This window comes from Piliocolobus tephrosceles, chromosome 10 (assembly GCF_002776525.5).
Source record: "Piliocolobus tephrosceles isolate RC106 chromosome 10, ASM277652v3, whole genome shotgun sequence".
In the NCBI taxonomy this organism is placed as follows: domain Eukaryota; kingdom Metazoa; phylum Chordata; class Mammalia; order Primates; family Cercopithecidae; genus Piliocolobus; species Piliocolobus tephrosceles.
The window spans coordinates 110,471,994-110,486,047 of NC_045443.1; the positions used below are offsets into that span (position 1 = coordinate 110,471,994).

The following is a 14,054-nucleotide window of genomic DNA, read 5'->3' on the forward strand; positions in this document are numbered from 1 at the left end:
AGAAAGAAAGAAAGAAAGAAAGAAAGAAAGAAAGAAAGAAAGAAAGAAAGAAAGAAAGAAAGAAAGAAAAAGAAAAAGAAAAAAGAAAAAAAAAAAAAAGGCAGGGATGATGCCACAACAGCTAAGTCAGATGACTTGCTCAGTAGAAAGACCCTGGATTCGAGTTAAGAACTCTGGCCCACACACTGCTGGGGCTGCGGTGGCCTTCCCTCAACATCCCCACAACAGTCCCTCAACATCCCCACAACAGTGTATGGAGGAGCTTGGATTTAGGTGAGGGGCTTCTTCCCTCTGGTCCCTTTCTTGCCACAGGGTAGCTGTGACTTCCAGCAAGACACTTTTCCCCCTTAGGATCTCAGATTCCCCATCTGAAAAATGGAGAAACTAGATTTAGTTCTTTCTTCTCTATCCCACTGGGTATGTGGTATAAAGCAGGGACCTGAGAACTAAGGAGTGGCTGAATGATGAGGTGATGTCCTCTCTGGGTTGATGTTTTCCAGGAGCACTAGACGTCTACCATGACTGACACCGTGTTCAGCAACAGTTCTAACCGTTGGATGTACCCCAGTGACCGGCCCCTTCAATCAAAGTAAGTTGCTGCATCTTCCTGGGAGTGGCTTGTTTTGAGTCGATGAGGTTTTGACAGTTCTACGCTTTAAAAAAAGAAGGAATAGCTTCCTTCCCTGAGGAAGGGGGAGAGGAACCTAATGGGAGTTCAGTCATGAAAATGTCTCCCCTAGTTTGACTATTTTGCAAGGTTGGAAGAACAGATTAAATCCTGAGTTTCATGCTCCATAGATTAGGTGGCCTGGTGGACTGGAGAGAGAACTGACCTGGTGGTCAGAACCAGACTTGGGTTCTAGTTCTGGATATGAGCTAATTTACTGTGTGATGATAGGCAAATATCTTCCCCTCTTGGGGTCCTAGTTCCCTCATCGGTCAAATAAGGAAGTTGCACTAGATCAGAGATTACAACCTGGCAGACTCTGACTTGCAGAATTGTGTGTGTATGGTTTTTTTCTTTTTTATATTTTGGGCCTGATCATGTAAAAATTGGGAGATTTTGCATGAAAGTCCAGATTTCTGACTTGACTTCAAAATATCAGAAGACCTGACAATACTGGACCACAATTTTGCCAACAGTTCAGCAGAAGACAAGTAGCAGCTCATATATTTAGACTGACAAGATCTCTCCAGTTTTCCACAGTCCCCATCATTCCTTGTTGGTCTCTAATACCTGGCCTACTTTGGACATTTCTGTTACCCACTCATCCCAGTTGGTCTCCCTGGAATAGATGACCTCTAAGTTTCCTTAACTGTGAACTTCTGTCAATCTTATGTTAGACAGTATTTTAGGGTCAGTTTAAGAGTTTAAATTCTGGGTAGGACAGTTGAAGATATGGTTATTTTTGTAAAAAGAATAAATGTCAGGGTGTAGTTGTTGTGGCTTGCCCAAAGAATGGAGAAAGGTTTTGTTTGTTTGTTTGTTTGTTTGTTTGTTTGTTTGTTTTTAATTTGAGACAGGGTCTTGCTCCATTGCCCAGGCTGAAGCATAGTGGTGCAATCATAACTTATTGCCTTGACCTCCCAGGCTCAAGCAATCCTCTTGTCTCAGCCTCCTGAGTAGCTTGGACTACAGGCATGTACCACCATGCCTGGCTAATTTTAATTTCTTTTTGTAGAGATAGGGTCTTGCTATATTGACCAGGCTAGTCTCAAACTCCTGGGCTCAAGTGATCCTCCTGCCTTGGCCTCCCAAAGTGCTGGGATTACAGGTGTGAGCCACTACCCCCAGCCTACAAAGGCTTTTTAGCAAAGATTTTTCCTTATTGGAGAGTAGTGTTTCCCTAAACTTGGTCATTCGAGCACCACTTTTACAATTTTTACCTCATCTATGAAATATCATTATTGTTATTTTCTCTTAATTGGCTACTTATAAAATGTAAGCACTCTAACAAGAGTTTTTTTAATCACAAATGAATGTAAGTGGATAATTAGTTCATGCTTTCTATGAACAAAGATAACCGTGAAGACAAATAATTTTAAAAAACAATGTTATTACATTCTAGCTATAAACTGTAGCCTCACAGAGGCTCTGAGCCTGAGACTTGCTTTCCACTTCAAAAGGCAACTAGCCCAGCTAGTTTTTTTGTATTTTTTTAGTAGAGACGGGGTTTCACCGCGTTAGCCAGAATGGTCTCGATCTCCTGACCTAGTGATCCGCCCGTCTCGGCCTCCCAAAGTGCTGGGATTACAGGCTTGAGCCACCGCGTCTGGCCGCCCTGTAGTCCCAGCTACTCGGGAGGCTGAGGCAGGAGGATGGCGTAAACCCGGGAGGCGGACCTTGTAGTGAGCTGAGATCCGGCCACTGCACTCCAGCTTGGGCGACAGAGCGAGACTCCGTCTCAAAAAAAAAAAAAAAAAAAAGGCAACTAGCAAGTGATAGAGAGGTGTTAAAGTCATATGAGCACTTTCTCCTTGAAGTACGTGAGGTTGGAAAGGAGATTGAAATGGGAATGCCTTTCTTTTTATTTAATATTGCCCTGTCATTTACTGTCTGATTAATTTTTGTTCTAATTTCTATTAAATAATCCTTTCCATTTTCTTAAGTGTATTCTATTACTTCCTAAATACTTGTGTTGTATACTTACCTCATTAATATAAAACTTACCTTTTTTCTAATATTAGTAATTATAAATGTGATCAACAAAGTACCACATTCAAATGATCCCACAAGCTTCAACATATAGTATTTTCATTGTTTCTCATTTCTATGTATTTTAAAATTTCTCTTATGATTTCTACTTTAAACCAAGAGTGATTTAGCGGTATATTTAAAAATTTCTATATGTTTGAGGATTCTTAACTTATTACTTTTTTCATTATTAATCTCAAATTTAATGGCATTTCGGTTGGAGAATATGACCCATATGATACTTCGTCTTTGAAATGTGTTAAGATTTGGCTTATAACCAGATCTTAGGCTATGCTCAACGAGTACATAAGAAAAATGTGCATTCTATGATTATAGTTTGTAAGGTCACTCACATATCAAAATGAGATTATTAATTGTATTTATAACATGTTTTTACATTTACGGCTTTTTAGTCTACTTGTATTATGCTGAAATCTCCTTCAGTCACCATGGATCTGTCAGTTTCTCCTTGTGGTTCTGTGAGATGGCTACAGGTTTGGAGTTGACCTATATTACTGAAAAATTGAAACTTTTATCATTATATAATGTCTCTCTTTATCTCTAATAATGACTTTTTGTCCTAAACTCCCTTTTGTGATATTAAAAAACAACATAAAAAGGATAAAACAACATTTTATCATTTTATTTTTAATCTTTTAGTCCTCTTACATTTCAGGTAAGAGAATATAAAGGATATTTTTAGCCAGATTTTGTTTCTTTTGTTGTTGTTTAATTCAGTGCGGTAATCTTTGTCTTTTAGGTGATGGTTTTAATCCATTGACAGATACCGTAATTATCAGCAAACTCTTTCTGTAAAGGACCAAATAGTAAATATTTCAGGCTTTTCTGGCCGTAAAGTCTCCATTGCAACAACTCTACTTTCACTGTTCTAGTGCAAAATCAGCCATAGGCAACATGCACATCAATGGGCATGGCTTTTTTCCTTTTTTTTTTTTTTTAAATAAAAACAAGCAGCTGACTGTATTTGGCCTGTAGGCTATAGTTTGCTGATCCATTATATAGTTTAACTTTTCTACTCTCTTGTTGTCTTGGTCTCTCTTTTTCTATGGTTCTTTTGTTTCTCTCCTTGCCTTTTATTTTTATTAATTGGTTAACTGGCCTTGGGGGTTTACAAATTCTACTTTTCTCGTTATTGGTTTCAAAGTCATGTGGTTCATTCCTACGATTTCCATGGCTATCCTTAAAGTATTACCATTCATAACTAATCATGTCTAGAGTTACTGTCTCAACATCTTCCTCTAGGCAACACAAGGTGCTTAAAACACTCTTAACAACATCTTAATTCCGACCCTCCTTACCTACATACCACTCTTCTCTAGTATCTTAGTTTAATCCTTTATTTAACTCCATATATTAGACATTATTATTTTATACTGGCATTTAAAAAAAAATTTTTCCCGTCTTCTAGTTTTCTGGTTCGATGTTCAAATCTTCCTGAATCTTGGTCCTTCTTGGGGCCGCTTTACTTCTTCCTGGTCCTTCTTGGGGCCACTTTACTTCTTCCTGAAGTACTGCTTTTCATTTGGTAAAATTCTGTTGGTAAGCTCTCTCAGACTGTGTGTATCTTAAAATATCGATTTATCCCTTGTTCTTGAAGGTTGCAGCATTCTAGGTGGACTTTGAAGGATTGGTTGTGCTTTCAAGTGTCTGTTAAGAGTCTTAAGTCAACAATTGCCCTTCCTCTGTAGATGATTTTTCCCTCCACGTAAGACCTTCTTTTTGATGTTCTGTAGAATGATGTGCTTAAGTGTATATTTCTTATTGTTTTTTTCTACTTGGTGTGTGTTGTGCTTCCTGAAACAGTGGATTCATGTTTTTCAACATGAAAAATCTAGAAATTTTCTATTTCTAGAAAATTCTCAGCATTATCTCTTGAAATATTTTTCTTTCTTCGGTTCTCCCTATTTTCCCTATCTGGAATCTGATTAGATAAATATTAGACCTCCATGTTGCTGATTCTGTCTCTCACTTTTTTCTTTGAGTTGGGTCTTGCTCTGTCTGTTCTCTCTTTCATATTTTATATCTCTTTACCTCTTTGCTGTATTTTGGGTAATTTCTTCACGTCTTTCATCCTGGCTATACTCTGTCTTAGAGCATATTAATTGGCCATTAAACCGCCCATTGCATTTTAGAGTTTAGTAGTTACGTATTTTATTTCTAAAAATTATCTTTCATTCTTTTTAGTATCTTCCTAACCATTTTTAATCTCTTGACTCTTGCTTGTTTTAATCCACATTTTATTTCTTTAAGTATTTCACATAGAGTAACTTCACATTCTGTATCCAATAATTATACCTGATTCAGTGGCATGCTGGATATGTACCATAAAAGCTCATTAGAATGGATGTTAAATTTTTAGGAATTTTGTGAGCCAGTTAATAAACATGACCATTATTAAAAATTAAGATATATATTAGCCAGGAACTGTGGCTCACACCTATAATCCCAGCAATTTGGAAGGCTGGGAGGTGGGAGGATCACTTGAGGCCAGGAGTTTGAGACCAGCCTGGCCAACACAGAGAGACTCCATCTCTACAACAAATTTAAAAATTAGCTGGATGTGGTGGTGCATGCCTGTGGTCTCAACTACTCAGGATGCTGAAGCAGGAGAATTGCTTGAACCCAGGAGTTTGAGGCTGCAGTGAGCTATGATTGCATGCCACTGCACTCCAGCTTGGGTAACAGAGAGAGACCCTTTCCCTGAAATGAATAAATAAAGTTATATTTATAGTTAAATCATATTACACACAATGGTGATAAATATTCAAAATTAAACACGTTTCAATTATTTCACTATCTTGTTTTTGAGACAGAGTCTTGCTCTTTTGCCTAGGCTGGAGTGCAGTGGCACAATCTTGGCTCACTGCAACCTTCACCTCCCAGGTTCAAGCGATTCTTTTGTCTCCCTCCCAACGGGGTTTCACCATGTTGGCCAGGCTGGTCTTGAACTCCTGACCTCAGGTGATCCGCCCACCTCGGCCTCCCAAAATGCTGGGATTACAGGTGTGAGCCACTGTGCCTGACCTGTTTTACTACATTTTGATGTTCTCTGTTATTTATGTCTATTATGCCTGTAAGGTGGAAATACTATATAAAGGTATGCTGCTGTACATTTATTCCCAGCTCTTCATTTAGTCACATCATGTTGGCATTTGAAATCAGCCTCCACGGAGCTCTTTCCCCAGAGAGTCAGTTGTTAAACATTTACCAGCACACCACTGCCTGACGCCTCTGACCATGTAGGTCTGTCGTTTGTCTTTCCTGCAGATTTTCACTTATAATTACTTGCACTTTGAATGCTCAGTCTGTGAGAATCCTAGGGATCTACCTTGGGAACATTTTTCTTCAGAGGTATTTACATTTGCTTCTGCCAGGAGTGAGATGCTCTGGTCATCCAGAAACACTTTTGCTCCCTTTGAGGGTCCTGGCTCCATGTGAGTATCTCCAATTCAGCTTCTGCACCTGTCAGGATCTCCACGTCAGCCCCTGGAATGTAATGTTGGTATTTGCATTGGTTTATTGCTCACAGCTCCCTGTTCTGGATTCAGTTTGCTGGATTCCCTATTTTAAAATATGCTTTATAGAGGTATAATTAATATACCTTCAGTGGTACACAATTAGGGTAATTTAAAGCACAATTTGATAATTTTATATTTTTATTTTTTTAGAGACAGTATCTCACTCTGTTGTACAACCACAACTCACTGTAACTTTGACCACCCAGGTTCAAGCAATCCTCCCATCTTGGCTTCCTGAGAACCTGGGACTATGGGTGCACATCACTGCACCTGGATAAGTTTTTTTAAAAATAGAGACAAGGTCTTGCTATGTTGCCCAGGCTGGTTCCAAACTCCTGGCCTCCAGTGATCCTCCAGCCTTGGCCTCCCAAAATGCTGGAATTACTGGCATGAGCCATCATCAGCCATAAAAACATGTGTATACCCATGAAATCATCACAGTAATCAAGATAATGAACATATACATCCATCGCCAAAACTTCCTTGTTACTCTTTATAGTTCCTCCTTCTTACCCCTCCCTCTCCCCACCCATCCCTAAGTCATCACTATTTAGCAATAAATTTGTTTGCTTTTTCTGGAACTTCATATAAATGGAATCATCCAGTGTGTACCCTTTGTGCAAGGGAGCTATCTGTCTTCTTTCACTCAGTGTAATTATTTTGAGGTCCAATCATATTGTTTTATATATCAATATTTGTTTCTTTTAATTTCTGAATATTATTCCATTATGTGAATATGCCACAGTTCATTTACTCATTCATCCATTGATGGACAGTGGGTTTGGGCTAGTACAAATAAAACTTTGTATAGACACATACTTTCATTTCTTTGGGGTAATTACCTAAGAGTGGAGTGTTTCAGTCATATGGTAGATGCTGGTTTAACTTTTTAAGAAACTGTCAAACTGTTTTTCAAGTTTATTGTATTATTTAAAATTTCCACCAGAAGTGGATGACAGTTCCAGCTTCCCTACCACCTCAGCAGCACTTGGTATGATCAGTCTTTCTAATTTTAACCTTCTTGGTGTGTGTATAGTGGTTCATTGTGGTTTTAATTTGCATTTCCCTAATAATTAATGATGTTAGACATACTAGTATCAATTTTTTCCATTTGTATAACTCTTTGTTGAAGTATCTTTTCAAATCTTTTGTCCATTTTTAAAATCAGGTAATTCATCTTCTTATTATTAAGCTTTACAAGTTTCCTTATGTTAGAGATAAAATCCCTTGTGGATATACATGTTGCAAATACTCTCTCCAAGTCTGTTACTTACCTTTCCTTTTCCATAACAGAGTCTTTTGAAGAGAAAAAGGTTTTTGTTTTAATTAAATCTATTTGGTTTATTCGTTTGGAGAATTTCCTTACTTTCTAGAAATCCCAGAGCTGCATTTTTTTAAAGTTTGCTTTAATTTTTCTAGTATCTAATTTTATATTGGTGAAGGGTCTTTCTGAATATTTAGTCCACCCATGTACTCCAAAGCAAATGTCTCATGTCTGTTTACTACTTCTATCTAATACCTCCTCCAGTTCTACAAGTTTTACTGTTTTGAAGACACTATTGAACTCTGTTGGTTTCCTTTTTCATAGGAAATTGCTAGTTTCCAAAGCCCTTTTCACGATGTCTTCTTGGAGCCAAACTTATTTTGCAGAGAATATTTCCTCAGCCAGAAAGTGTGTCTCTGTAAGATAAACAGTTGCCTGAAGGGTGGATGGGGTAAAATATTTATTTTATTTAAGAAATGTCAGTGAATTAAAATCTCATCCATCAGAGTTTACTTTAGTCGATATGAAGCCAAACAATTTGCCTTACAATTAAATTAAAATTATCCAAACAGTCTGGACGCCATTTCATTAAAGCGTTCCGGGGCTCCCATGAAACATGTTGGCATTCTGAATGCATCTGGCTGGCTTGATTGCTGCTGCCTTTTCTTCAGATATGAAAATTATTTTCCAATAAATGCTAATGGGTGAATTACAGTCATCACACATGCTATCTAGTCTGTTGCAGTGGTGGTGAAGTAATGCAGACACTTATAATGTCTTTCTCCAGTAAATTAACGAATATAGTCATAATTAACTGCGGGCTAACCAGACACGCTTCCTGTTTTTGTTATTTTCAAATGTCTTCCTCTCTCACCCTCCTTGAATTTAATGATCACGTTTGAAACCAACAACAGGGGAATTTGAGAGAAATGAATGCATCTACTCCTTGCTTGGTTAGGGCAATGGTTCAGTTCTTCATGTTAAGAATACATGGGGAGAAATGCTGGTCTTTGACAGTTGAAACTTCTGTCTAGCATTCAAGTCTGCAAACCAGAGAGTGCCAGACCTGGGAGGTGGAAACTGAGGCACAAAGAGATGATATGACCTGCTTTTGGTTGCATGCCTCATAAATGGAGATGCTGGTCTCCAGTCTAGAGTGGAAGAACTTGCTTCCCCAAACTGGGGAACTGCAAGGTCTACTGTTCAGGGCCCATTGCTCTACCTAGTGTGGTCCTTGTCCCCCAGTGTTTGAAATAACAGAAACCAAGAAAGATGATGGCCATGAGATCATTCAGTGATTTCTTTTTAGTGCCCCAAACCATTATTCAAATACATACATGATCAGCTTAGTTAATTAATAAGCCAAACTGGCTGGTCAATTTAATCAAAGATGTGGATTTCATAATGCGATGTTGAAGCAGCCTTGTTTTAGATAATGGCTGAAAAAAAATGGAAGTAGGTCATCATAATTCAAACTACGTGAGTGTTGCATCCAGGCAGTGTTGATATTGTGACGATTTCTTACCTAACTTTATTCATTTTTTTTCTTTCTCTCCTTTCTCTGCCTTCCTTCAGTGATAAAGAACAGTGAGTATTTTATAACACTTATTTATTTTTTTTTTTACAAACTGTATTTTATCTCTTTCTCTGATCAAGGTGGCTTGCCCCTGAAGAGAGATGGTTAAAAAAGAAACTAGCAAATTTTAAATATTTTTTAAAAAGCTAAAATATAAAAAATACCCACACCCACCTTAGGAAAAAATATTTATAAAATAAAAAAAACCTCATACCAAACTTGATAAAAGGATGGAAGATATTTCTTAGCCCTCAATTCTTGTTAGTGATGTGTAGGATTTCAGCAATTTTATTGGCCACTCAGTGCCCTTGTTTCTGCAGCATTTTGCTGGGGAGCACTGTTCTGCGATTAGGAAAATGTTAACTCTAATACCTGCTACCATGAATAAAAGATGATGATGAACAGGGCAGGGCTCTGGATTGTTATGTGCTGTACATTTGGTCTTTGTTACCTCATCAGAGGTCATCCTGATTTCCCAGCAAAATACCTTTGACGCAGAGGCCCTATCTTTTCTCACTTTTGTGTTTTTAATTGGATTCTTTTCCTAAATACACATGACAGATTGGATGCCGGGTCCAACAAATGAGCAGCCAGACTGCAAAGTAGCCCCATCTTCAGTTGCGTGCACACATTCAGAAACTATGGAAAGTCATGTTTAGCTCCCCTCCCCGCAACTGTGGGACTCTGGGACTCACGGTCCCTGTGGCCTGGGACACAGCCCTTCACCTCCTTGAGCCTTGGTTATCTTGTTTGTAAAATAGGCACAATAACCCTGCCCCTCCCTCCTTACTGGCTGGTGGTGGGATCAAGTGAGATGTTTGCAGAAAGCTTTATCAACTGTAAAGCTTAACCAAGCAAAGTTAGATGAAGGTGTGAATTACATCCTTGCCTTACCCTTATGTTTACATAGAAGACTCTTGCACAACTTTTCCAGCTTTTTTGGACCCAAATAACCACATTATGAGACCCAGAATGCTCTAAAGATTTAGTTAACACAGCTAATACGTAGCCAGGACACCCAGGAAAACTCTTCTCCCTGCTCTGTGCCTCAGTTTCTCCATCTGTCAGATGAGAGCTTTCAACAAGCTGCCTTGTAAAGACTATTTGAATGCTCTACAAGCTCTGTTGTCGGCTGGCAGGACCCTGGACAGGCAAGATCTGCTTTCTATGAAATCATGAGTGTATTATTCAGACATGCTGGAGAGAGATGCTGGGTTGTTGTCAGATTACAAATATGAACATCACAAGACAGATGTTCATGACTCCAGAGGGTCTCAAGGCTCTTAGAGGTTTCACGAATGCTGCAGGTTGAAAGGTAGCATGTTCATCCTCCTCCCCTCTGTTCTTCATCCCCAAGATCCTCCCCTCCCTCCTTGCTCCCTTCCCTCCCTCTCTCCTTCCCCCCCCCTTCCTCCCTCTCTCCCTTCCCTCCTCCCTTCCTCTATTAATAAACACTTACACCGAGTACCTACTAAATACCAAGCACCATGCTAAGCACCAGGGACACAGTTAGCCAAGTGTAAATATATGTCTAGTGGAGTCTACAAACAAATAAAGGGCCAGTCACCAACAAATACACTCCAGTATGTGCGGAGCTGTAATCATAGAATCACAGTGGACTGTGGAGCACAAAGACAGTCACCTAGCTCAGACCTGAGGGTGATGATGGAGAGCTTCCTGGAAGAAGTGATGTGTAAGCTGAGACCAGGAGAGGGAGGAGCACTATGTGGAGGAGACAGAGGAGCTCCCAGTGAGGGAGACGGCATCTACCAAGCCCAACCATGAGAGACAACATGGGATTTTATAAGAACAGAATGGAATTCAGTCTGGCTAAAAAGGTTAACAGGAGCCCCAGGTCCCCTTGGCATTCTGAGGACCTGGAGGACCCACAGCATCCCTTCTGCACCCCCTGTTAGTCTGGATTGGGTAAATTTCATCCAAAGGGGCCTTTATACCAGCTGGGCATGGGCAAAACATTCTGTGGTGTAGCTGCCCCTCCTTTCCTTCAGGATTCATTAAAATCCCATTCACTCTGCTCTAAAGAGACTTCCTGCAGACACCTGCCCATGTTGGCATCCAAGGGGAAGGGAGGGAGAGAAGAAGAAAGAAAAGAAAAAGGATTAATTTTCTGCACACCTCTGCTGTTGAATGCTTCAGAGCTTTCATGCCCCGACAGCTTTTCTATCATCCCACTCCTTTAGGGAGTTATAATTTATTAATAGAGACATCTGGCAAGTATTTATTATGTGACTATTGTGTGCACGCAATGAAGAATCAAGGTGGGAGGCAGGAAAGATATGGGAGGCTGCCCTTTGCAGTACTTCAAGGGTAAACATCTATGAGAGGCTTCCATCTGGAGTTGGGGCTAATTTCCTTTTGTGTCGGGGTCCACTGATGCTGGCCTTGGTGGGTGGCTTCATTCTGACCCCCTCGTGGTGCGCCTGAGCAGGTGCCTTCTGGTAGCAGATGAAGCACATCGAGAAGGCTGGTTTCTCAAGTCCTGGACCATCCTCTCTCCACTCATGATTCTCGGCAATTCTCTTTCTCCTTGTGAGTCTCAGGCATCTGGGAAAATGAGCAGGTTACCTACAGTGGTCTTTAGACTTTTTCTTAGCAGTGAAAGTCTTTCTTTGAATAATACTTTATTCAGAAGCCAAATATTTGAGACAGATAAGAGTGGAGCTGGATAAAGACCTTTAGTGGCTGAAAGCATTAAAAATAGTATGGTAAACATTATACAACTGGAATTTAACATAATGCTAAATTGTAAAATAAGTATAGGAAGTCTAACAAGTTTCACTCTTTTTTTTTTTTTTGCCATGGTGAAAAATGTATCAGTTAGCTTTTGCTGTGTAACAAACCATCTTAAAACTCAGTGGCTTAGAACAGTTACTTGTTCTCAGGGATCTGGGCTTGGTAACTGACTCTATGGACTTTGGCTAGGCTCATTTATGCATCAAAGGATTGGCTGATCTAAGATGACCATGTCTGGAATGATACATTTCTTCCAACATGATATCACATGCGTCACCTTCCAACGGGATATCCTGAGTTTTCCCATGGTGATGGCAGGGTATAAGAGTAAACAAACACACAAGGCCTTTGGAGGCATTGCCTCTGGATTAGTGCAACATCACTCCCCTGCATTTTATTGCCCACAGCAAGTCCTAAGTCTGGGCTAGATTTAAGGAGTAGCAAAATAGATGCTAGAGCCAGGCGTGGTGGCTCATGCCCAGAATCCTAGCACTTTGGGAGGCCGAGGTGGGCAGATCGCTTGAGGTCAGGAATTCAAGACCAGCCTGGCCAACGTGGTGAAATTCTGTCTCTATTAAAAACATAAAAAACTACCTGGGCATGGTGGTGCACGCCTGTAGTCCCAGCTACTCAGGAGGCTGATGCAGGAGAATTACTTGAACCCAGGAGGTGGAGGTTGCAGTGAGCCAAGATTGTGCCACTGCACTCCAGCCTGGGTGACCAAGTGAGACACAATCTCAAAAAGAAAGAAAAGAAAATAGACCCTGACTTTTCGGTGATCAATTTCAAATTCACATGGCATAGGGCATGTATACAGAGAAGAGTGAAATATTGGGGCCATCCTTACAATAAACCATATTTCATGCTTTTACTAAAATACTAAATATTAATTTTTTCCCCAATGTTTGTCTCTTTTTTTCTTTCTAAATTTTTAAATTTTTTTATTGACATAAAATAGTTTACATATTTTTGGGGTACGTGTGATATTTTGGTACCTATATACAATGTGGAATAATCAAATCAGGGTAATTGAAATACGTATCACCTCCAACATTTATCATTTATTTGTGTTGAGAACATTTTAATTCTAATCTTCTAGTTATTTTGAATATACAATAAAATATTGTTAATTATAGTCATCCTATTCATTGTACTACCAAATATTAGATCTTATTCCTTCTATCTACGAGTATTTTTGTACCCATTAACTATCCCGACTTTATTCCTTCCTCTCCTGGAAATGCAAATTCTCAAGTCCCACCCCAGACCTTCTGAACCCAAATTTCTGCAAAGGGCCCAGAAATCTGCATTCTGGCTAGCTCGCCAAGTGAATCTTAGGCATGCTAAAGTTTGAGAAGTGATGAACTCTATCACAGGCCACCCCTCTGCACTGCCCAGAGGCTTTTATAGGTTCAGACCAGTACCCAGATAGGGTTTACATTATCTTTTCCCAGTAAAGGTGTTTAGTTTCTAGAGTGGGCAGTAAAGTGCCTTCTAAAATAAGAGGTGTATTTTGGGTAGGGGCATACAACCAATTCCCTGCTTCCACCTCAAAGGCAGCTCTGAGCATTTCTTCCTGCAGCCAGGATGTGGCACATTGTTCTTTGCAGATTAGCCAGCGGTAGACAGGCCCTAGAGAGCCCCCAAGTTCTTCATCATCTGGGGGAATGTGCTTGTTTCCATCCCCATTTACATCACATATACCATCAGCATTTTAAGCCAGTGATGGGCTCTTGGTGTCTCTATACTTTACATTCCCCTAATTAGACGAATCTACTGTGATGCTCAGAATGAGGCCCTATTAAGCTTCATGTGGTGATGCACACCTCTAGTCCCAGCTACTTGGAAGGCTGAGGTGGGAGGATTGCTTAAGCTCAGGAGCTCAAATCCAGCATAGACAACATAACAAGACCTTGTCTCTTAAAAAAAAAAAAAAAAAAAAAAAAAAAAAAAAACCTCATTGGAAAAAATATACAAACAAAAAATATATTTGGAACCAACAGTCAAAAGTTCCTGAGATTCAAGCTTCCTCTAAACTGAAGAGCCACGAATAATTAAGATGAGGGGGGCGGGGGTCTGGAAGAGTTGACTATGGCCTGGGAGATAGAACGTGAGATTGGACCATCTGGCTGCCTTTTAGAAAGGCAGGATAGCATGGTGGTTCAGAGCACAGGACATCCCCCCTGGAGCTGGCTTTGCTACTTCAAGCTGCGTGGCCTTAGGCAA

At 39.9% G+C, this 14,054-nt stretch overlaps 1 protein-coding gene across 5 annotated transcripts in view; it reads left to right on the forward strand.

Annotated features, from left to right (window-relative positions):
* Window positions 1–14,054, forward strand: part of RPH3A (rabphilin 3A) — a 331,956-nt gene that overhangs the window by 256,471 nt on the left and 61,431 nt on the right. For 4 of the 5 annotated variants that reach the window (XM_023203847.1, XM_023203865.1, XM_023203858.2 and 1 more), the window contains 2 exons: window positions 501–589; window positions 9,074–9,085. In XM_023203847.1, the coding sequence (XP_023059615.1) occupies window positions 519–589; window positions 9,074–9,085 (83 nt within the window). In that variant the 5' untranslated portion in view covers window positions 501–518. The remainder of the gene's footprint in view (window positions 1–500; window positions 590–9,073; window positions 9,086–14,054) is intronic. The other variant, XM_023203869.1, reaches the window with a different exon arrangement.